General features: G+C 37.3%; 1 protein-coding gene across 2 annotated transcripts in view; it reads left to right on the top strand.

Moving 5' to 3' along the window:
• Nucleotides 1-2,768: 2,768 nt before the first annotated feature.
• LOC124119222 (protein PML-like) overlaps nt 2,769-25,135 on the top strand; it is a 73,369-nt gene continuing 51,002 nt past the window's right edge. The window contains exons 1-2 of one of the 2 annotated variants that reach the window (XM_048387085.1): nt 2,769-2,996; nt 22,136-23,261. In XM_048387085.1, coding sequence (XP_048243042.1) covers nt 22,154-23,261 — 1,108 coding nt within the window. In that variant the 5' untranslated portion in view covers nt 2,769-2,996; nt 22,136-22,153. Of the gene's footprint in view, nt 2,997-21,884; nt 23,262-25,135 lie in introns of those variants that run through there. The other variant, XM_046481670.2, reaches the window with a different exon arrangement.

Here is a 25,135-nt window from a genome sequence, read left to right as displayed (position 1 = left end):
GGACGCACGTTGACCTGTCGATCCTTTGTATCATGCTTATCTAAGAAATACTTGTCAAGACTGAGTTCGAAAATTTGTTCCGTCAATTATTATTGTACACAATTATGGTCCTTGCTCCGTGCTTTTCAACTTAGTGCATGTTGTGTGATTGGGGACAGGTTTTCTCAGAACCTACTGAAGTTACATGAATTATAGTTTGCATGCTCATCTAAGAAATACTTGTCAAGACTGAGTTCAAAAATTGGTGCTCAAAATTATTCTTTTGCAAGTTATTGCCCTTGATCAACATGCATGTTAATGTACTCAGTGCATGGTATGATTTGGACAGTTCTCCCCAGACACTACTGAAGTTACATGAATGAAAGTTTGCTTTCTTACACACATATGCACAACATTTACTAACGTAAGTAATTTTACTCATGTGTAACTATACATACGTGCTTATATGTAAATTTACTATGCGTTCACATGAAAAGCATCGATCTTAGGTGTGCAAGGCACACATATTCGTCAGTCTGTTCACGACTTTCAACACAAAACAGGTTGTTTTCCAACCAAATTTGAATGAGAAGAGAGTTACTTCGCCGAAAACGTTCGCTTGAAGCGACATGTGTTTGATTTAATTTGTACACAAAGTTTTGACTCCTTGAAACCATAGAAAACACTGTCCGCTCAACTCTGTATACACGCATAAAAGTTGGCAACTGTTGACAATTTGTTTGGTGTTGGCAAAAGAGCAGATATTAATGAGATCATCCTCTTACCTTGACATAAACGTTCACATTGCAACATACACACACAGTGCAAATTTACATTTTCATTTGCACCAGCTCCAGACATGATGCAAATTTACTCAAATTTACATGAGTAAATGCGTTCACATGACAAGTATACTCACGTTTGTATTTCTACACACATATACACATATATACATGTATGTATAGAGGTGCATGGGGTATAAGTTGAAAAGCACAGAGCAAGGGCCACAATTTTGTAAAATAATAATTGACGCGATCAATTTTCGAATTCCGTCTTGACAAGTATTTCTAAGATAAGCATGATACAAAGGATCGATGAGTCAACATGCTTCCTTTCATCCTAAAAGCCAGCGTTTGTATAATTGTATGCCGTTGCTTCCCTTCTCTGCTACATGATATGATTTTCACTTTGATGTTTAACTTTATACTTCTTTACGCATATTACTTACAGAAATATTTATGCACGTTTTGTGAACACATACACATAAAGGTATCATTGGAGAAGTTCACTGGTGCAAAATACCCTTTCAGGTGTGTTTAACCTTAGTTGTTATTTGTGCAATTTGTAATCACCTCAAATCACAAAGTATGACTATAATAAGAATGAACTGAATTTACAGTAACAATGTACTCAATTAATTATGTTGTTATTTGTGCAATGTGCAAGTGACTCTCATAAAGTGATACTGAATGTAAAAAGACAGAATTTACAGTAACCAGTGTCAGTGGTGGGGGGTGGGGGGTGCTTTGTGTTCATTTTGTGAAAACACATTAAAAAAATTATCTGGAAATTACCAAGAAATTTGAAAGGTTGCTGAAGGTATCTGGAAGGTTTCCGGAAGGTATCCGGATGCAAATTTTCTTCATGTCTCGTTTCTAGTTATTATTGTTAGCCTGTGCATATCAGATAGCTGTTGTAATATTCTGTGTTATTTTAGTTGTAAATATCCCCCTCAAACTGAGATCTGTGGGCATGCATTTTGTTCACAAGTTGATTCGCAACATGGGTACAAATGTGTGAAGCTTATTGCTGGTGTCATCCATCGTGATATTTTGCAATATTGCTAAAAGTGGCATAACACCATTCTCACTCAGAAAATATGGAAAGTCATTGGCTATGTGCTTTGGCATTTGGCCCTGGTGAGATTAAAAGATTAGTTTGGAATGGTATCAGTACTTGTTGTATCTGGACAGTGTAGTTTCATGGGAGTATGAAACAGAATACAATTGCCCCAAATTGGTGTATAAGACTAATAGCATCCATAGAAAACACCTAAATAAAGTATAGAAAACAATATCAATGTCATTTGTCTACTAACGTGGAACTACAGCCTTTGTTTAGCTATATAGTGAACTGTATTTAAAGTAGGAAAACATTCAGGGCATGAGTATATTTTATATATGTTCAGCACCTATGTTATGGCTGATCAGTATTATATTTCTTTATGGTTATGAAGCAAAACAAATAATGTTTTTGGAACAAAATCATATTTATTGATTATATGACATTTCATTGGTACATATCACAAATTGAAATGTGATCAAGCAAGAGGAGGAACTAGCATAAAGTAACCAGTGGTGTTTGCAAGAACTTACAGAACAGACGCTTCAATGCCAATTTCTAAATAAACAAATTAGTCAAATCTCAGAAGAATTTCATGGAAGAAGAATATCTAAAGTCAATTATGTTTCTGCAGTAAACCAGAAAAATCACTCAGATTTGTATAGTCAAGCATCGGTGTACACAACCTGAACATAGTCACAGTGCTGTGGCATAAATTCATTCAGACTTGATTACAGGGAATGAAAAATACCATTGCCCGACGCCCGTGCCAAGTACGATTTAGATGTCGGGTGTGTAATATACGTTTTCTAGCATGCCCGTGGACAAGTAGAGCACACAAAATGAACTGGGTCAAGTTTCACGCGAATGTAATCATGTGATCATGTTACGGCATTTGATTGGCTAATATTTTGTTAGTGTCCCACCAGACTGACAATGTTATTTGCATACAGCTACGCCAGTCAACCAATGGGATTAATACATTTCGATGTCAGGCAGGTCAACAACGAGAACCAGGCTTGTTTCATTGTTAAATCGTAGTAACACTTGAGGTGACCATATATGGCACATGCTTCTTGGAAATGAAATTTCGTGGAAATTGTAACGCGAGGTTGAAACATTTTCCGACTTTAGATGCTTCGTTAGGCCTAGCTTTGATGAAATAAGGAGTGAAGGTATGGCATTTATTTAATATGTGTATCTTTTCGTTGCCAACTAAAGTTAATTTCAAGGCGTCAATAGCGATAACCTGACCGTGGTTGCTGTAAATAACGGCGAGTTGTGCGATCTGTCGACCCAAAATTGATCTAAACTGTATTGAATGAAATTTTAAATAAAATTAATAAAATATGCTACAAACACATGTCAAGGTACAAACATGTGTGTTTTTTATAACCAGATAGTGTAAAAATAGGATTTAGCCATTTCATCAACCACAGGAGTCCGTATCTAAAAATAGACGCCCTCATGCATATTCATGACCATCTCCACACGCGAGCCCACTTCGGGCTCGCGTGTGGAGATGGTCATGAATATGCATGAGGGCGTCTATTTTTAGATACGGACTCCTGTGCATCAACAAGGCCAAACTACTAAAAATAGAATTTTAGATACTTCCGCTCTATTTTGGGTTCGCGCATGCGCGAAAAACGAGGGACAAACATTGCCATTTGTCCCTCTTCCGCTTGTTAGAATCGTAGCGCGGTTTCGGATATTTTAACACGATGCCAGCTAAACACTTTGCGTATGGGATCTGCCGAAGTGACAACCGCTATACGGATAGGCCTGACATGGCAGGGATCCATTTTATTTTGTTTCCTAAGTTGCACAAGCAGCCTGAGAAGTGTACAAGGTGGGTTCGCGCCTGTCGTCGAGAGGGCTTTACGACCGACAAGGTCAACAAGTACACCTACATATGTTCAAAGCACTTTATTGGCGGGAATGGTCCTTCACTTGAACCTCGCAACATATACATTTGATCAGGTACGTGTTATGATTTGTGTATTTTTTTCATTATAACCATGTTTAAAACAATTTACATAAATTATAAAAATATTAACCACATGTGACTTCAGCATTTACTTTGAATTGTATGGTATAGCCTCAAGGAATAAATACGCTATACATGATATTGTATGTGGAATCATATACCAATAATTTCATTGATAACTATCTTCATGATAGCACTAAAAGTGATACCTTGGATTGCAGCATCCACTTTTGACTGGCCGACAAAATCTTGCAGCTTTACTGGTCCTGGAAATGTCAAATAAATATTTGAACAATACATAAATTGCAACTTTAATGTAATTGGATAGTCATACAAATATAACAATTGCCAATTTCCATTCTCAGAAATCCACAATTCCTCCAAAATTAGACAAGCCTACCAGACAAACATTGAATTTATTCAACAGGCCCGTACCAAGCATTTAGCTAAGACAAAGATAAATTTCTATCCTTCTAAATGTGTGTTACAAATATAATGTACAAACAAATGTCTTGACATACATGGCACGATCCCATTACAAAACAAATCCCATTACATCCTTTACTAATAATACTGGACAAACTACAATAACGTAACCCATATATGTGCACTGTGGATACTAAGCTCCACTGGTTTCTAAATAAGAATCTACATAACTCCCTACCAATAGGATATGTAGACAGTAATATATGTTTTGGTTTGGTTTGTTGTTTACTGCCGCATTCAGCAATATTCCACCTATATGACAGCGGTCTCCCAGCAAACAATTCTACGTTGTGACAACGTTGTGACAACGCTGACTTTTCGTTGCTACAACGTTGTGATGTAACGTTGTCACAACGTAAATCTGTAGACTCCCAGATTGGTTGCTACAACGTTGTGCGTAAACCAAAATACAACCAAATCAAGACGTTGTCACAACATCCATTTTTTACGTTGCTACAACGTTGTGATGTAACGTTGTCAAAACGTAAATCTGTAGACTCCCAGATTGGTTGCTACAACGTTGTGCGTAAACCAAAATACAACCAAATCAAGACGTTGTCACAACATCCATTTTTTACGTTGCTACAACGTTTATCCAAAACGTCGCGACAACGTAGGTATCGCATACATATGGCGACACTACAGCCATTGCAGCACGTTGTTGCAATGTCCATGTAGATTAACGCCTGTCTTATTCCTCAATACCTCCCAGGCAGCCTGAAAAGGTTGTACCAATCTAGTTAAGACATCAGGTACCAATCTAGTTAAGACATCAGGTACCAATCTAGTTAAGACATCAGGTACCAAGCAATACATTCTGCAAACTGAATTCGCTTTAACCCTATCCGTGAAACAGCAAGTCAATGAAATGCACTCTCTTTTGGCAGAGTTTGAAATACGGCCAAGATAAAATCTAAATGTTTTAAATTGCATGTACAATTTGGTTATATAATATTTATTTTCCCAAACAGTTTTCAAGGCTATGTGCAAATTGTTCACAAATGTTTCAACACAATTAAAAGATATTTGATTTTCCCACGAATTTGTAAATTAAAAGCCATCAAACAATAAGCCCTGCACAAATTGAAACATTTAAATTTTCTTGGCCTTACCCCATACATTCAGCATTGAGAGCAACACTGTGACAAACAGAATAGTCTATGCATCTGATGTCCTAAGATCCATTTCCCAGCAACGAAATGACAATAGAATTCTGGTTGAGGTGACCTTTATTTATTTATTAAATGACAAGTCAGAACTTCGGCTGAGTGTCTGAGGAGCCTTTTCAGTCCTCAAATGAAAAGTCACAGGGATGATCTTCAACTGTATCCATAGTCTCTCCTTAAGCCTTGGTAACTGAATAAAAAATGACACAAATGTTATAAAATGGCAAGGCAAGGGACATATTTCTGACATAACAAAATAATGGCTGCATTCCCTAAAATAATATTTTGATGTCTGATGTCAGTCTTTAAACAGTTAAAAACTGTTGAAAGTGGGAAGAAGGCGCTGAGAGTAATACCATGATGCTCTTGGATCATACATAGGCAGAAAAGCTTTTAGCACTGAATCATTGGTGTAACTTTATACCCCCGCCCTTTTAGATTGTTGGTATAATTAAATAAGAATCATCTAAATTGTAATTCTTGAAGATGTTTGTATATATTATTGCATCATACATACCTTTCTGTCAGTGATGTACTTTAAACAAATATGCTCCCACAATACTGTTTTCTCCACCTGAAAGAAAAACAGAAACCACAAAGTATCACATTTTTAAATAAACCAGTACTGTATAGATAAATCACATTTACTGAGAGTATGATGTAACTGGTGGTAGTATTGGCAAATAGTTTTATCAGTCAATAGATCAACTGTAGTTATTAAAAAGCAGTAACTTTACCTTTCTGCTGTACATAACAAACTAGTGATTCAAGTTAATATGTTGGCAGAGTTTCTAAAACCTCATTTGAAAAATATATACATAAATGAAAAATTTATATTGCCAAATAAAATAAATAGTTCCCATATTTGAAGCATGAATGTTGAATATGAATTATGAATAGAAGTGTTAACACTTTGGGGTATTTATCCTAATTACAATTGTGATTATTTTTTTTAATACTAACCTTAATATTTTCCATATTAATATGCCAGGATATTTATATAGAATCTATGTTCTAATATTTACAAAGATAGAAACATGGGAAAATTAACAAAATGCAATAGCTTATACAATACCAGACGAAGTTGAAACAGCTCTGTAAATATTTATTGAAATTTATTTGTTACTACGTTTATTAACATAATACAGTTCAATATCGTTAAATATAATTCTGTAGTATGGTAGCCTACGTGGCAACATATGGAGATCGAAAACCGAACGAATATGGTTGCTATCAATTCCATTGTTTTTTTCATTGGTGCACATTGGCTACACCTATCTCATCTAATAATCAACAAACGATGACCAACTCACCTGCTCACTGACAATATATGGTGATATTTAACTTTTGACTATCGACTAGCTTATCATCACCAATATGACAATACCGCAAACACCCCGTTATAGCGCGCGACGAGAGACTCGTTTTACTTTTGCTCGTTTTTATTAGAAGGGAGTCGGACATAGATCTAGTTATCGGAAAATGATGAATTGATTCTTTTTGGGAAATAATAAAAATACACCATGATAAGAGCCTTGCTAAAATAAAATGTATAGACAGCACCAACAACCTGATGGTCCACATTTAGGCTACTTCAGTCAGTGCTAATTAGGCCTTTTCGGAAACAACAAGTATGTTTCTATCTCTTCCCGAAAATACAATTTTTCATAACATCATTGAGCGCATTAAGACTAAGGTTATAACTAGTATACTACAGAGAGTCGATCTGAAAATACTTCCATTGTTTTGATTCCCTCTCTTCGCTGTATAAGAGAAATCTACTAAACCTTTCCCATGGCCTGAATGAGCCACATTGTTTCACAAAAATCAAAGTCCGAAGATTAGTACAAGTAAACTTTGAATAGTAATGATTTCCGAAATAACACGGAAGAAATGGCGATAACTGTCAGTGGTCAGTAGGCGATGCATAAGTTAGGCCTATTTATAGACCTACACGTTTACGATCGAAACCTGAACATAATATGACGGCCACAAAACGCCGCCAGACTGAATTCTGGTCAAACATATACTGCTTGCCCTTGGTAATTACCCTTGGTATCCATAAAATAATAATATGGAAAAAAGTCTTGAGCCTCCTTCACCTCTATATACATTATGTTCTGTGTATCACATATTAATATCAACACTGACGCTCATGATCAGTGAAAGTGACCGGCAAACTGCATTCTAAACCCTGCCACTGCTGAATAATACGATACATTTAGGCTAAATCATTTGACGATCTGCATGTACAGAAACATATCAACAAGCGGAGGCTGCTTCTGAAAAATTAACTTACCTCATCCGAATTCACAGATCATCTGTCCAGTTCCAGTTGCTGCACAATCTCTTGGTTGTAGACTTCTAATATGTCTAGAGTGAGCTTGAACTAAGATGGCTGGTGACAACAAATCTTCCGCGACAATGTGACGTCATTCTGACGTCACTTCACGAGGCAACAGTCTAAACTTTTCAGCAGTCGCTCTCACCATGCTCACGCCGCATAAAATGGGCGCAATTGTTTTTTACTGTAATATTGCTTGTGACAACATTTAGTAGACAGATAACTTTGTTATAGATATATATGTTCAAAAAAAAATAAAACTAGGAGATGGTAGATCTACAAGTGGTTTCCTAAACATCATTTACAAAAAAAATTAAATGCCGAATATATAGAAAGGTAATGTATTACTGCCTTGGTATTCTGACAAATTCATGTTGATTTTGATAAAGCAGTTCTATTCCTTTATGACGTTCGAGAAGCAAACTCTATAACGTTTCACCGACGTTTCAGAAACGTAGCTACAAAACGTTGTGTGATGTCCAATGCACAACGTTTTCACAACGTGAATGTGCAACGTTGTTATAACGTGAAATAACGTTGCACGTTGACGTTATAACAACGTTGTGACAACGTAATATCACGACGTTACCAATTCACAACCTTTCCACAACGTTGTGACAACGTCGTGTGTTAGCTGGGCTGTAATTAATCGAATCTGGACCAGACATTTCAGAGATTCATATCATGAGCATCAATGCAAGTCAGCGAGCCTGACCACGCGATACTGTTAGTTGCCTCTTAAGACAAGCATAGAATTCACTGGAAACTGGAAAGGAAATATCACAAAAAGGTGCTTGGATACCAATTACACAATAATGACCCATTAAATCTTATAATTATTCTTTGCAGAAATCTTTTTTCCATGTAAAGATACAAGGCATATTCCATCGTTCCAGATCTTCCAGAATGAACTTAAGTAGTTTTATTAAAGCAGTTATTAAATGAACAGCATTTATGAGTGGGTATAAGACAGATTCTATAAATTTTGGTCTTCATGGCATACATTTTTTTCGTAACATGGAAGTTGTTTTCTGTTTGACATGAAATGCAACAAATAAAAAAGGCTTCACACACTGTGCCCATGTGGAGAATCAAAACCAGGTCTTTGGCGTGATGAGCGAACGCTTTCACCACTGGGCTACACAACCACCCGAGGGTAAAGAAGAAAGCAATGAAGGTTTCGACACAACATCCATAATGCAGTAATACATGGACAAACTGAACATGCATGCACATAAAAAAACAATTATACGGACAGAAATGGCTGTGTGTTTTGCCAAAATTCATCTATTCAATCAGAACGGGCTTACAAATGAGCAGTTTCTAAAAATACTGTTGCTAGGATGCACCAGTGAACTCATTGTTGTGTTTATTTGCTTGTTTCTATAACTATATTCCAGCTATATGACAGCAGTCTGTAAATATTTGAGTTTGGACCAGTCCATCCAGTGACTGATATCATGAGCATCAGGTTACGCAATTGGGATACGATGACAGACATCAAGCAAGTCAGCAAGTCTGACCATCTGATCTCGTTAGTCGCCTCTTACAACAAGCATGGTCGCCTCTTATGGCAAGCATGGGTTGCTGGAGACCTATTGTGAGAACTATGCATGTCATATATATATGGCTAATATTAGCAAATTCCATTCAGGAGTATACACTGAGCCACAGCGGGCAGCTAATTATGGCTTATGGCACATGTAACTAGTACTTTGGGCATGTTGGGGGAACTTTTGTACTGAAAGTGTTGTTTCATTGGTTGCCATCAGTTACTGAGACACATGGACAAATTGACTTACTATGAAACTGGATGTAACATTTAATTAAATAACTTTGTGCAACATACTTCCTTATAATAATTATGGTTTCTTTTATTCACTGTGGCACATGAACACCCGCTCACCTGGAATGAGCAGTCAATTCCAATTCCATTTTTGATGAGTTGATTTCCCACAAATACTTGATGGAAATAGCTTGATTCTGATTGGACAATAATCCCCCTCTTATTAAAAAGGCTGATTTGGAAACTAATATTTTATAAAGTAGTACTTTTTTACAGTCATTGTCAATAAGCATTTTAAAATAATTACATTTATAGGATACAACATGCAAAGTTTCACTACAATATTGAAAGGATGTGTGGCAATACATTTTGTGCAGAAAACCATACAAAATCTACAGAGAGAATGAATTTCAAGTTTTGAGGACAACAGAGAGCTTGACATTGGCACTTTTCATTTTAGGACTGTTACGTCATATCTTTTGTGTCACAGTGAGTGATATGTCATCCTAGTGGCTAGCTTAGTTTTCTTTTGGGGTGCCCACTTCATGGTGGTTTTTGTGCTACATGCTTTCAATGCCTGACCTATGTGTAAACAAACTGTTTAAGCATATACAGCACCACTGTCAGTGATTTTGTTTGTTTGTTTACTTTTTTGTTTAACACCGCACTCCAACAATATTTCAGCTATATGACGGTGGTCTGTACAGAAGTCTGGACCGGACAATAAAGTGATTGACATCATGAACATCAATCTATGATTTGGGATATGGTGACAAGCGTCAACCATGTCAATAAGCCTGACCACCCAATCCTGTTAAACATTTTGATAATGCAATACAAAAAACATTCATAAACAAACATCTCACAAAACTGTGGTGCAATAAGATCAGTGTCATGTATTTTCAAAATGACAATCTATCATTAAGTATTGTGACAATGTCTTGCGCACTTAACATAAACTGTATGGTTTTGGGCCATATTGTCAGTGCCACAGATGTAGTGTTCGGAACTGGTTGAAATTCACAACAAGAATGATGAATAAATCATACAACATTTGTCAAGATTAATCAAGTTCTCTCAGATACATGTAGCCTATAGATCCTATAGATCCTATAACTGCATCAATGTTACAGTCACGCTCGCATGTTGCTGTATATAAAAAAAATTAAACCTTAGAGATATTAAAACAGTATTATCTCACGTAATTATTCCAAGCTGATGTAATTATTCCAACTTTTTTATATCCAAGTGTATATTTTTAATTATCCCCCGCCGCGCGAAAGCGCGAAGCGGGGGATATAGTATTCACGACCGTACGTACGTCCGTACGTCCGTACGTCTGTACGTCCGTACGTCCGTCCGTACGTCCCACCTGTTTGTTGCCGCGATATCTCAAGAACTAAACACTGGATTGTCTTCATATTTGGATCTATGGTGTATATACAGACTCCGCAGACACCAGTCGGTTTTGGTGACCTTGATCCCATTTTCAAGGTCACAGCAGACAAATCTGCTTTTAGAGTTGGAAAACGGTGTTGCCGCGATATCTCAAGAACTAAACACTGGATTGTCTTCATATTTGGAACTATGGTGTATATACAGACTCCGCAGACACCAGTCGGTTTTGGTGACCTTGATCCCATTTTAAAGGTCACAGCAGGCAAATCTGCTTTTGGAGTTGGAAAACGGTGTTGCCGCGATATCTCAAGAACTAAACACTGGATTGTCTTCATATTTGGAACTATGGTGTATATACAGACACCGCAGACACCAGTCGGTTTTGGTGACCTTGACCCCATTTTAAAGGTCACAGCAGGCAAATCTGCTTTTGGAGTTAGAAAACGGTGTTGCCGCGATATCTCAAGAACTAATCGCTGGATTGTCTTCATATTTGGAACTATGGTGTATATACAGACACCGCATACACCTGTCAGATTTGGCGACCTTGACCCCATTTTCAAGGTCACAGCAGGCAAATCTGTTTTTGGAGTTGGAAAACGGTGTTGCCACAATATCTCAAGAACTAATCGCTGGATTGTCTTCATATTTGGTACTATGGTGTACAGGCGGGGGATATTTCGTCACTCTGTGACAAATACTTGTTGATATTGAAGTTTAAACAATTGACATAAGAATCGCAAGTGTGTGGGTTTTTTTTTGCTTGAATGGGCAATTAAAATAATAATGTAAAAAGTATCCAGTTGGCTATTAAATTACATTCATTTTCCCTAAACCAATGTCAGCAGTTATTGCTTTTTTATGACATAAGTAGAAATAAGTTATAATGTGTATATTTATATAAAACATGAATTACCAATAAAAACATCATATTTGGAAGGCAATCTGCCATTAATATAATGTAAGTATCTTGTAGGGATCAGCAAACAGTGCAGACAAACATTAAGGATGTGCAGGGGCAACTTAAGATTAAAGATTTCTTGAAATGTTAATGGTTATCCAAAAACTTAATAAAGCATCAATTAATCATCTCTTTTATAGCACTGCTTGTGAAAAAGAATAATTGTTGATTTGTCTCAAGATTTCACTACTGAAAAAACTTTTGGTGAATATCAACTTTGTCTTTCATACATTGTACACATGCTTCCATAAAAAATTTTTTTTTGTATAATAGAATGTTATGTTAATCATTTTCAGATTTAACTCAAGAGTGACAAATATCTATTTAGATATTTATCTACTTTACATAACCCTAACAATGACTACCGAATTTCTTCCATTTAAAATTCTTGTTATCATAAAACTTTAAAATGGGCACGTCAAGATAAGTTGATTCTACATCTGAAATCAATGTTAGTGACAAGACTTTAATAGACTTTTAAAAGCATTTTACACTAAAGGACAGTCATGAACATGAATTTTTGTCCGCTTATCTAAACTTACATTTAACCTAGCTGACAAACCCCTTGTGAAACAATATAATATGAATACACTGAACAGTATGAATGACCTGACAAACATCAGACTATGTTTATTCATAGTCTTTTTCTTATGCCAAACTCTAAAAACATGATCCTATCTTTATTACAACTACAATTTATGCAACGGAATTCTGTTACTGATGGGCTTTGTAATGACGATTTCGCGATTATATGAACGAATGATTCGTCAAAGTACCTTAATGCTTATCCACATTCTGACTGGTGATGAATGATTCTTGTCAATGTTTTTGATAACCTTGTTACCTCAGGGAGCAAAGACATGTTATTATTTTCACAAGATTATTCCTGTTTCACAAAATTTTGGTTGAAAAAGTATGTACCAAAGATGATAATATGTGAGATTTGAGAATAGATGCCTTGAATATGAATAAATACTAAATTATGTTTTAGACACTTTGTCCCAAAAAGAGTTACCAGGTACATATGATCTGACACTCCCAACCTTTCGTAATCACAACATTCAACTGTTGGCTTGTGCATAGAGAATGGAATCTATTCATATACGTATTTGAAGGTTTTGCCTTATTGTATCAAGTTATTTCAATGAAAATTAATAATGTTTAACTTGTTTGTAAATTGATGAGAAATAAGTTAGGTTTATTATGCAGATAGCAAATGTGTGCTTTGTAGTAATAATGAAACAATAGTTCAAAAAAATACATTCATTGATACTGTGTATGTGCAATAGTACTAATTACTTTCAGCATGTGTTATCATACAAGACCATATCAGACAACCCATTCACCTGTTAACAGACGTGACACACCTGCTTGTGTGGGCCACTTCATGTTCTTATTACATAGGAATAAGCAATCAATGCTGTCAACTTATTTGTATGTTATGATTACTGCTCCTGTGATAATATGACATATCATTTTACAATAAAAATGTTTGAAGCATGTTTGGGAAACCTAAAATATACAGTTGGGACTCATCACTAACATAGCCCCACACGCACCAAGAAACATTGGATCAACGGTAAAGTTGTGAGTCTTGAATGATTGTGTTTGGTTTAACACCGCTTTTAACAGTATTCCAGTTATATCGTGGCGTGTCAGCTTAATGTGGGAGGAAAGTCCAAAGTGATGCAGATCTCTGACGTTTACCACTTCGATTAAACCCATGAGCACAGATATGGTGCTGACAACCTAGAAACATTGGGCGAACAGGGATTCAAACCAACAATAAATGCCCAATTGCAATGCCTGGTAGTGTATGTATATAGTTGGTATCGATACGTTATTAAAGGTCTTATCAGTAATACTCCTTGCCAAACCCTTACGTTTATCGAATATTGTTTCCATGCTAAATTCGGTTCCATTTTGAAGATCACTTTTATATGTTTCCAGTTGGAAACAGCAATTATTAATATAGATTTTGCAATATTCCTGGGCTTTCAGAAATTCGAGAAGAAAATTCGCGATATTCGATATCGACATGTCCTCTCAAAACGAAGAAAGGGTTCTGTCACTAGGTCCACGTGAGAGTATGTCTCGTAAACTTGCCTAGCCCTACGCCTACTGTTAGCACCACCGAGTAGACCGAGCCACCCACCAACTCGCACCCTAATTAAGTCATGGCCGTGTGGGCAACGAGGGCAACACTTACCTGGTATACTACGTACGTAACACCAATATAATGCCACGCGTATCCATAAAGGCTACACAATCCGCGTACGTTCGCAGAGCCCTGGCTCTTCCGCTCTTCCTTTCCTAGCTCATGTTGACATTTTGAAAAAAAAAAAAAACATGCACCGTGCTTTGATTCCGAAACGAAATTTATTAAATTGGCAACACAGTCGGTGGTGGTAAAAAAACCCAGCGCAACGCAAGACCGATGGAGTACCTCACCCCTACATTCGCCGTACCAGTTTATTTTCGCGTTCGTAGCTCAACTCTACCTAATAGTGCCGATGCAATAAATGAACTATAGTTGACGACATTGCACAAAAACATTACTTACCAATTTCAGTGTTTTTCCTTTTGGGCAGATTTCTTGAAGAAAGATGTCTGCCTTGACTGTTGATGACGTTGGTAAGATCTGTAATAGGGTAATGTTCAGTGAATATCTTCATAAAGAAACCATGATCCAAACCGAAGGCAAAGGTTCTTCAAGATATATACGGTGTTTGGTGTACAAAAATAGAATAAAATGCTTCTTACCCATGTCAACGTTGTTGAAGCAGAGCTGGTGAACCCTCCTCAAGGCATCCAGAGCTTCTCACTGCGACCAGAACTTGGGTTTTCGATGTGATTTACCGACTTGTTAAATAGTTATCGTTTGATCGTCTGACAGAACGTTCTCGGCGATTTAACAATATTTAACGATACCTGATTAGGGTTAAATCTATATATACCATTTTCATGGGCGTCCACGGCTGATTGGTATATCAAATCAAACACAAGGGTGTATATCATGCCCCTGAGTGTTCACGCCTCACCGGGTGGTCACGTAATAAGGTGTGGCACCAGCATCTCGGGTTACAATTTGATATTAATTCAAGTACTCCACTGATAATGTACATAGGTAGTTAACTTAATTACATTCAGTTTTGTCCGACAAGGAGCGAGTTTATTTTTTTTAGACACAGATTTTGTAACAGGCTCTTCCCCTGGAAACGCATATATTGTAAATAAATATTTTGCCGTTTCCATCAACCTTATCGAGTGATGTTCTATAACTGTTGTTTTGTACACTTTCCATAGTGTAAGTAAGCTGGCTCGAGGAATTTTCATATAGTATTATCATTAAACAACATACCCTATGCAACAGTTATGTTGCTACCCAGACAAAACTATTTTTATATTCTATGTTAAATGTAAACGATCAGTTTTTATTATAAATACAAAACCACCTTTTAAGCGGTAATACCTTTCACGCATTAAATAACATCTCAGGTTGGTTCCTCCGTGCAACTTCATGCCTGACTTACATTCATATTGTTCTTTCACCACACTTACGCTTCTCCAAATTTAGAAAGAAGCTGTGTACACAGTGTTCTTGCGAGTTACAATTACGCGTCCGGTTTGGCGGCAACTTCAAAGAGTGGACATATGGTTGCTCCTTCAGGTAGCTATAATTACCCTCTCTATAATGCAATTAGAATTATCCATTTGTAATGAATGATAGTAACACTAAATCGGATTGGATTCAGTTAAATCTACATTTCTCAAGGGCTCTAACATCGAGATTTAAAATATCTTTCATGTAAATACCTTCTTTGTCATGTGACTTGTATATATTCGTGTATATTCAGAATCGTACCTTCGCACAATGTCTTTGCACAATGGCGCAAGCAACGTGGTCTCTTTCTGTAAAAAATAGCACTCTTTATTTCAGCCACAGCAAAGATCCTGAACCCACGTGCAGTCAGCAGAGTTACAGCGTCTGGTTACCGTCTTGCAGTTACGATACAGGTAAGACGTCAAAATATTTATTGTTTTATTTCTTGAAACGCCGACCCTAGAACGTGGAATTTTGGTAACACGGTTATTTCATATAACAACAACCAAATAACAACCTGTACTCCAAACAGTGAATGTGTGGCTCTGCTGCCATGCGAAACGCGTTTTGTAAGAGTCTAATTTTAGTGTATTTATTTCTACCACTTTTGATAAAAAAATACGCAAACAAACTAATCTGAAAAGGAGATATCTCCATCCCCTGTGGTGTTATTGCGACTTGTATACTGTCTACATGTACATTAGGCAACTTATTGTAGCTGTATGGCGACACTTGTAGTGTAGCTATGTGACCATGAATTTGCCTGTGGTGATCAGTGAAAGTGAAAACACGGAAAATTACAAAATACCAATCCATGCAGTATTTTGATAATTTACATGCGAGTTTTCTATTATTTATAACGTTAGAAATATTTAGATAAAACTAACTTTATAGACCCAATGTTTATTAATATAACAAATTGTGGTATTAATGTTTTCCTAAAATAAACATATATATCATCTTCTCTTATTGCCCCATCAAAGCTGGTGCTGAGACAATTTAGAATACCCAAACGACGCATATTGTACGTGCCGTGCCGCCAGACTTCCTGCCAACTTGGCAATTAAATATCCTCGGGTATTGTCACTTCATACGGTGGTACATTGTCTCGCGCACGTGGTCGGTGGGTATTGTCTATCACACCCCGATCACGTGATCGTTCTGTTAATTACTCTGTGTTACGGTCTCGCCGATCCTAAACTTTCAAAGCCTTCAATAAAATTTATGAGATCATTATCTTATCTTTATTCCGACTGAATCCACCTTTATTTCAGACACCCCCTCACACACACACTCCCAATGCAAATTCACTGAGGCTTGACCGTTACCAATTAACAGCTGTCAATTAAACAGTTCGCATCTAAGTAGTATGTTATCGTATATATTGAAAACCGTAAGCGTGCTACTTTTTGGGGGGGGGGGGGGGGGGGGGTTTAAGAACCTAAATAACGACCTAAAAAAACTTAAAAGACACACCACAGGCAACTGTCCCCTCTGCAAACAACCCGAAACCACAGAACACGCACTCATCCACTGCACCCACTACCAAACACACAGAACCACACTACAAACCACCCTCAATCTAAATAAGGTTCCTATTCTAGATGAAATACTAAACTCTCAAAATAAACTAGAAAACTTCAAGGCCCTAGGCGTATTCCTAATCAAAACAGACCTAATTAAGCGCATCTAAAAACTAATTAATCTACCAATCCAGGTTAAGGAGGGTGTTGGTTGTTCACAGGGTCACTCGACAATCAGAATGTATACGGGTATTTCAATAAATGTATGATATATTTAGTCCTTGGGCAGCCCCAATCTAAAAACAACAATAAAATCCTAATTCTCACCGACTCCCTTAGTGGACTAAAAGCCCTCCAAAACAAAAATACCAAAAAACGACCTAAATTATTAAACCAAATACTTAAAAGCTCCGACGACCTAACAAAAGCAGGCAAACAAATAACCTTCTTGTGGATCCCCGCCCACGTAGGAATTTACGGCAACGAAAGCACCGATAAAGCAGCTGAACTATCTCTCAAAATACCAGTAATAAGCCTAAACCTACCCATCTCAAAATCAAAAATTAAAAGTGTAAACAAACAAAAAATAACCAAAAAATGGCATAATCAATATCAAAACTCAAATAGCCAAATCAAAAAAGTGCTCAGAAAACCACTAGCCAAACCTAAAATCCTACACCCCTCTAAAAAAATTGACAGATTTATTACAAAACTCCAAACATGACAAACGAACCTAAATAACGACCTAAAAAAACTTAAAAGACACACCACAGGCAACTGCCCCCACTGCAAACAACCCGAAACCACAGAACACGCACTCATCCACTGCACCCACTACCAAACACACAGAACCACACTACAAACCACCCTCAATCTAAATAAGGTTCCTATTCTAGATGAAATACTAAACCCTCAAAATAAACTAGAAAACTTCAAGGCCCTAGGCGTATTCCTAATCAAAACAGACCTAATTAAGCGCATCTAAAAACTAATTAATCTACCAATCCAAAATCCAATACACATACAAACACCCACCTCACCCGGCTCCCTTAGTTCCCTCCTCCACCCACCTCGGCATTTATTCCAAATTCTAAAAATTCCAAAACTTCAATATAAGCAACCCCTAAAAGCCCCCTCTTGGGTTGCACACATCACTTTCACCCTTTTCGGAATACAATAAATGGTCCGACCAGGCCCGTGTGCGAAATACGCTACAGTCGGAAAGCGCACGTTAAATCTCATATATCAGTCAGTCAGACCCCAGTGTTTCATATCATTTTTCCACCAAACTAAAAAAGAATAACCCCCAACTGGATATGTCAAGCGAAACTAATTTTCGTTTCGTCTGTCGATTCATATTCTGAAAAATTCAAGGGGAACCACTCCGGCTTATGCAGCACACACATTTGGGAAGGTTGCTTCATTAATAATAATACTTCTTACCATGGTTTCACAGTCGTTCGGAACTTTTTTAAGATCTGACACCAGATTATGCTGTCCGAAAATTTATCTATTTTTTTTTAGTGGAGACAGGCCTATCGGAAATTCGAACTTGAACATTAACGCCAAAACCACATTCCGCCGCAGTGACCAGCTGCTGATGACATAGACTAGGCTAGCTTTACACTAATTCTTATACCAGGCTGGCCCCTCTGGGTAGTAGGTCTGGTTTCTCCTTTGTGCTTGGACCCCCTTTCCGATCTTAAGGGTTGAGTATCCCTTGCCAATGAAACACGTGTTTACCATCCTTTTACCTTAGAGCACCCATTTACGACACATGGGGTTAGTTTTGAGTTCGGTTATGGTTTAGAAGTCTCTTGATATAAACATATTTATTTCCAAAAGTGGAGGGATTGGCAAACAAGCAAATTTTGCTTATCTGAATGCCTCTCCCAAACATGATACATAAGTCTCTTTTAACGAATTAATCCAATGTAATTTTCGCAGTATACTCATCCTTATATAATTTCAGCTTCATGACAGTGTGAACATTGAGTGCCCCCTACACAAGTATGCAGTCACTGACAACTTATGGAGTGACCTGTACAAAATGGAAGATGCAGACGACTAGTACAAGCACGCACGCACACACACACACACGCACGCACGCACATCGCTACGTAAGTGCAATTATCTTGGACGCGACATTCAACCCAATTTCAACTCACCTCACTTATCTTACTTTGTTCATGTGTCTAAAGCTTGTGGAATGTGTTAATTGCTGAAATGAAAAGCATTTTAATGTTTTTTTCATATCTTTTCAGAATATGTGCACATAGCTTTCAATGACCAGACGAAAAAAAGAATTCATTTCAAGTATGTTGAGAAGAAAACGTAAGTAAAGCACACTATTTACATTCACAATACATTTTATTCCGCAGACTCTATTGTAAAGTTAAACTCTAGCTGCGTATAGGCTGCCATTATCCATTATATTAGACAATATGGATCCACTCATTTATACATCTATTTTCTTTTGTGACAGGACCCATCTCTGAAAAAATCACCTCACCCGAGAAAATACGACTCATTCATGAGAATGAAAAGTGCAAAGTCTCCCAAGGAATTGTCTTGTAATATAGCATGTGAATAAATAATTTTTTGAAATATCTCACGAAATTAGTTTTATTTTATTGCTTGTAATCATGTGAACTAAAAATGTTTGTTTTGAGGAAAAAGGTCATTTGAAGCAACTCCAGGTTAAACTAACCAATGATTGAATCTTATTTCTCCTGAATTAAAATAATTCTGCTAAATATTACTGCAGAAAAAAATTCTGCCAGAAATTTCTGTAGAAAAAAAAAAATTCTGCCAGAAATTTCTGTAGAAAAAAAAAATACTGCCAGAAATTTCTGCAGTAATGCATTTTCTGAGCCAATTTTTGAGCTTATGAACATGTGAACACACTGGGACACACATTATTTGGATTCGTCTCCTCTAGAGCTTTCCAGTGATATAAAACATGTTTTTGTAGCTCGCTTCCTTCTGTGTGGTCAAGTTCGGACTCCTGGCCATTCCTAAGTTGTCCCGCCCTGCCCTCATTGCATCACTTTTTAAATTCAGCAATATTAGTAGTAGTAGTAGTGGGTCGCGTTCCTTTTCATTGCTGAGATCAAGATCCAGAAACATAGCATTGAAAAAGCAAAGAAAAAGTTTGGAAAATAAGCAGTAAAGTTTGAAAATGTTCCCATTACTTGAACAGTTGCAACTTATTGACAGCATGAAAGCACAGCTTGATGTGAGTGTAGCCCCGACTAAATTTCAAACAAATGGGTTAGTATTTGAAATTCACAAATTTGCCCCCGGAAACCGTCAAATGTTTGCTGCGTGGGTTGGACAGATTTTTAATGTTCCCCTTCAGCAGCTTAATTTTAATGCCTTAATGAATAAGTTTCACCGAATACAGCAAGAAGATAATAAGAAAAAAAGGACAAGTTAAGGAAAAATATAGAGCTGAGCATTTCATTGTGCCAGTACAAACTCCTGAGCGAACGAGGTCAGATTATGACATTGCAAGGCCTTGGACTTGAAGTTAATAGCCTGAAGGATGAAGTAAGCAAGTGATATCTCTAGAAAGGGAAAATTACAATTTAAAAAGAAAATTAAAAAGAGCCACTGATGAATTTGCTGTAAAGAGACAGAAATTGGAAACCCTTAAGCCAAATATGAGAGGAAAATATTTCAGCCTTAACAGGAGAGAAAGAGTGCCCATGCTCAAACTAAAACCAGCCTGGCCAAAAATGCTTCATAAGTCAAGAAAATTGGGAAGGAATTTGAAACAAGAGCTGAAATCTTCAAAGGAATATATCGAAATGGCAACTGAAGCTTTGGAAGATTCTATTTGCGCATTGGAAGAGGCAGCACAAAAGGAGAAAAGCATGAAAAATGACTTGGAGTACTGTGAAGAAAGTTTAATACAGACTCCTTATGTTTCTTTTCATATTTTTTTGTTGTAGGTAAGACATTTCAAGCCCATACTGACAGGCACAGTTGATGCTGTACTAGAAACGGTGCCTGGAAGCTCAGATGTGACATAAGTTATTAACTTACCCCCAAAATGGACATTTTCGCCACATTTCAGAGTCATTTTTCTATTCCCAAAATTCAGTTTACCCGGTAGATGAATATGCACCAAAATTGGCCCTGGATTACTGCTGTTATGCCACTAAAATATTATGGTTTAATTCAAATAAACATTTTCTTAAAATGTTACCCATTTTCATTTTTTAGACCAAAATGAAATTTCTGGCTCTCCACGATGATGTCAAAAAGAGCTTTTCCGAAAGTTAATCAGACAAGTGGGAGAAATACCATCCTATGATATGTATTTCTGAAGGATTTCTGAAGCTAAATCAGTGATTTGTAAACACAATATGCAAAATTCTAAATTTGACTGAGCATTGCTACCTGAAGACAGGAATGGTCGTAGATGTTCCGGTCATCACTTGTATGCGGTGCGGATTCATCGGACCTTGACAAGGGTTTATTATGGTTCACATCTGCAGGTATGCCCACCGGCCATGCCGTCTGATAAAGATGCGATACGGAGTAATGCAGGATAAGTTAAAAAATTTAGTAAAATCTAAATATTTTTTACATTTGTATACTTATCCTGCATTACGAAGTCTAAGTGCCCTCCCTTTCGCTACGCTACCTCCCCACGAAGTTTCAGATGTTATGTTTAAAGCAGTTATGTGTTTTGGTGTGACGTCATGACTTCCGGGTCACATGCCGACTGTGAGAGGGCGCTGCCTCCTGAGCTGGTTGGGACAACTTTCTTCAGCAGCTGGATCTCACACAGTTCGTCTCTCTGTCAAAGACAGCAGTAAATGCAATACGGAGTAATGCAGGATAAGTATACAAATGTAAAAAATATTTAGATTTTACTCATTATTAGAATTCAAGTTCGCGCCAGCCTATGGGCAAAAGTTCTAATGCAGTCTTTCCCCTAGAGTTTTCTGCACTTTTCATCACCTGATGACATTCTATAGAAAGAAATACTTATCCAAATGTTTCATAAGGATGTCATTTCATTCTGCTTTGCTTATTCCTCTAGGTGCAGTGCCTGGACAGAATGTCCGAACCACAAGATAAAGTTGACGTAGGTAGCTTGAAAGACACATTCCTGGAGTGTCCAGTGTGTGTGGAACATTTCAACCAGACAGACCGACGTCCTCGTCTCCTACACTCCTGCCTCCATGCCTTCTGTACACAGTGTCTACAGCAGCTTCTAAAAAAGGAGGGAAGAGGCAAAATCACATGTCCTCTTTGTCGTAAGGTTGCAAAAGTTACCGGAAATGCTGATACACTAGAAGTGGATAGTCTCAGAGACAAACTGGTGGAGTTCCTGCAAATCAAGCAAGATAAGAAGGTCCTCTGCAGTGAGTGTCTAGAGAAGACAGCGGCAGTGTCACGATGTGAAGAGTGTCAGAGCTATCTGTGTAAGGAATGTGACTTTGTTCACAGACGTCACCGGGTTAGCAGAGACCACTCGATACTTTCTTTAAATGATGTTCTGAATCAACCAATACAAAGTTTTGGAAAAGGTCATTTTTGCCCCAACCATCCCAAACATCATCTCGAGTTCTACTGTGCAACAGAGGAGAAACTATGTTGTGTTTCCTGTACAGTGTTAGACCACAGGGATCATGAGCTACAAAAACTAGAGGAAGCTGCCGCAACAAGGAAAGAAGAATTAGACACAAAGATTAAGCAGGTTCATGCTCATGCAAATCGTCTGAGAGAGGAAAGGAAAGATGGAACTCAAGAGCTAAAGTTTATTGAAGAAGCTAAGGCAAGATCTATTTTGGATATCAACAGAATATTTGATGACCTGCAACAGAGGTTGGACAATCGTAAACGTAAACTGATTGAAAATGTCCAGCGAAACAGTAGCAGTCTGTCTTCGGTTATCAACAAGACGATGGCATCTCATGAACAAACTCTGGCTATGATTGAGTCTACAGACACATATTTTGCACAAGCTAAGCAGAAAGCTGATGCTGTGGAGATGTTGGAAATATATCCATCAATCAAGAGAAGCATTGATAGTTTATCAGTACCACGTCAGAGTTCCAGAACAAGCAATGAAGATCCATACAACCTACAGTTCAAGCCAACGAAGTCTGAAGATATACACTGTTTGATAGGAGAATTTGGAACATTTACTAAACTGCCCAAAAGTAAGTTTGTTCTATTGGAATTTCTTATTGATTTCTGTCGACTCCAATTCAGTGACAAAACAACACACAGACCCCACGTATCTGCTTGTGTGGTCCCAAATGCAAAAACAGATCCTAGCACTACAGTTATTGTAATGTTCGGCTATAATCACCATCCGTTTGAAAGCTACAGTTGATCCTACAACTCTCATATGCACAGCTGATCAGTGCGTACATAACGATCGCCCATCTGAGGACTGAGGCCTTCAATAGGTTACCTTTAGAGTCACGATTTGGAAAATACTTCATTTCATTGTGTTGTGTAAACAAAACAATAATCATGATAATGACAGTCATCGTTAACCAATATTGCATGACGATAAACATTTCCTTTGAAACATAAAATTAATTATATCCTATTTTCCTTAATGTAACTGTAAGGCTGTTGCTATTTTCACAATACTGAAATCTAACACTTATATTTTGAAGCGTGTTTAAATGAAACTAATATAATTTACGAATCCTACCTCTATTAAACCATTGGCATAAATCCTGTATTTTGGATGCAATCACACTAAACTAAACTTTCAGATTCTCAACATAAGTCTATGTCAACTATACACTAATTAGTTCTGTCCGTAATAGCACCAATAGCCTACAGCTCCATCGTGTGTAAAGGCGGGAATATTGTAGTCACACTATTCTAGTCTGTTTCAGTAAATAGTTACTTACTTTTACTAAAACTAATAGTAGTCTTGTTGGCTGTTTATGATACGTGAGTCTTCAGTGGGTGTCGTGTTACTCTTCAATGATGGCGTCATCTCCCTCTCCGTCGGCGTGTCATAAGTGTGGCCGCTTTATAGTTTCCGGCGACCCTCATGTACCCTGTAGGCAATGTAAATATGTTACCTGCACTGAGGAAAGTCGTTGCGCTTTTCTAAGCTCATTGAGTCTTTCACCAAGGCCAAGGGGGAAGAAGCTGCCAAGCAAAAACATAGGTGATATCATGTCTCATCCTGACATGTTACTTAAGCCACTGCCTGATCATCTGACCGCCCCTAAGACGTCTGTCTCCCGTCATCCACGTCGGTCTGTTGCAGCAATTGTTTGCTCATATAACTTCAGGTTATAAGGAATAAAAAATTGATTATCATTTCATATTAAACATGGAGCAAGGTATGAAGATTATGGAGATTTCTTCTAAGATTCACATTGCTTAACATCTTTTAATTTTTAAGGATGTTACAACAGGCCAAATTTAAATCTTGAGTTTGTATTATTAAATTTGTAATATTTTGAAATTGTGACGAATACTTGATAACGTGATATTCAGATGTAAGTAAATTGTTTTTTCAATACATCTTTGTATAGTGTGTCGTCTGTATAGTCCAGCGAGAGCCATCTGGTTACAATTAATCACATGCTTTCAATCGCCGACTTGCCTGACCCGGGCAGTGGAATGCCCAACTGCAAAGTTCAAAGCTTTCTCACTTTTGAGCAAAGTGTTTACTTTGTTCCATATTGTAAACATTATATATGCTGTTTTAAGCATTCTGATTTCCGAATTGTGGTGTTATCTTTGGTAAAAAAACCATGTGAAGTATTAATGAAGCTTCATTGGTCTCATTGTTTCTGAGGAGAACAAGATTATGACAGGTACCGGTCAAACAGGCATTAGCTTACATAACGTTTAGTCAGGTGAGGCAAAAGTAATAAATTTGTTTCACTCATGCCAAACATTTATTTCCTTATAATTCTGTAAGTTGCCTATGTTGCACAACATGGATTGTAACTATTTATTTGATACACAAGAGGATTCATGTAGTAACAGACAATAATGTCTATAAGACAAAACCACTGAAAAGTGACAGTTCAGTTTTGAGATGGCTAAGAGT

The sequence above is a fragment of the Haliotis rufescens genome, unplaced genomic scaffold (genome assembly GCF_023055435.1).
Source record: "Haliotis rufescens isolate VD_foot unplaced genomic scaffold, xgHalRufe1.0.p SCAF_64, whole genome shotgun sequence".
Lineage (NCBI taxonomy): Eukaryota > Metazoa > Mollusca > Gastropoda > Lepetellida > Haliotidae > Haliotis > Haliotis rufescens.
The sequence above is the reverse complement of the archived record's forward strand: the minus strand, read 5'-3'. Positions and strand labels throughout refer to the sequence as shown.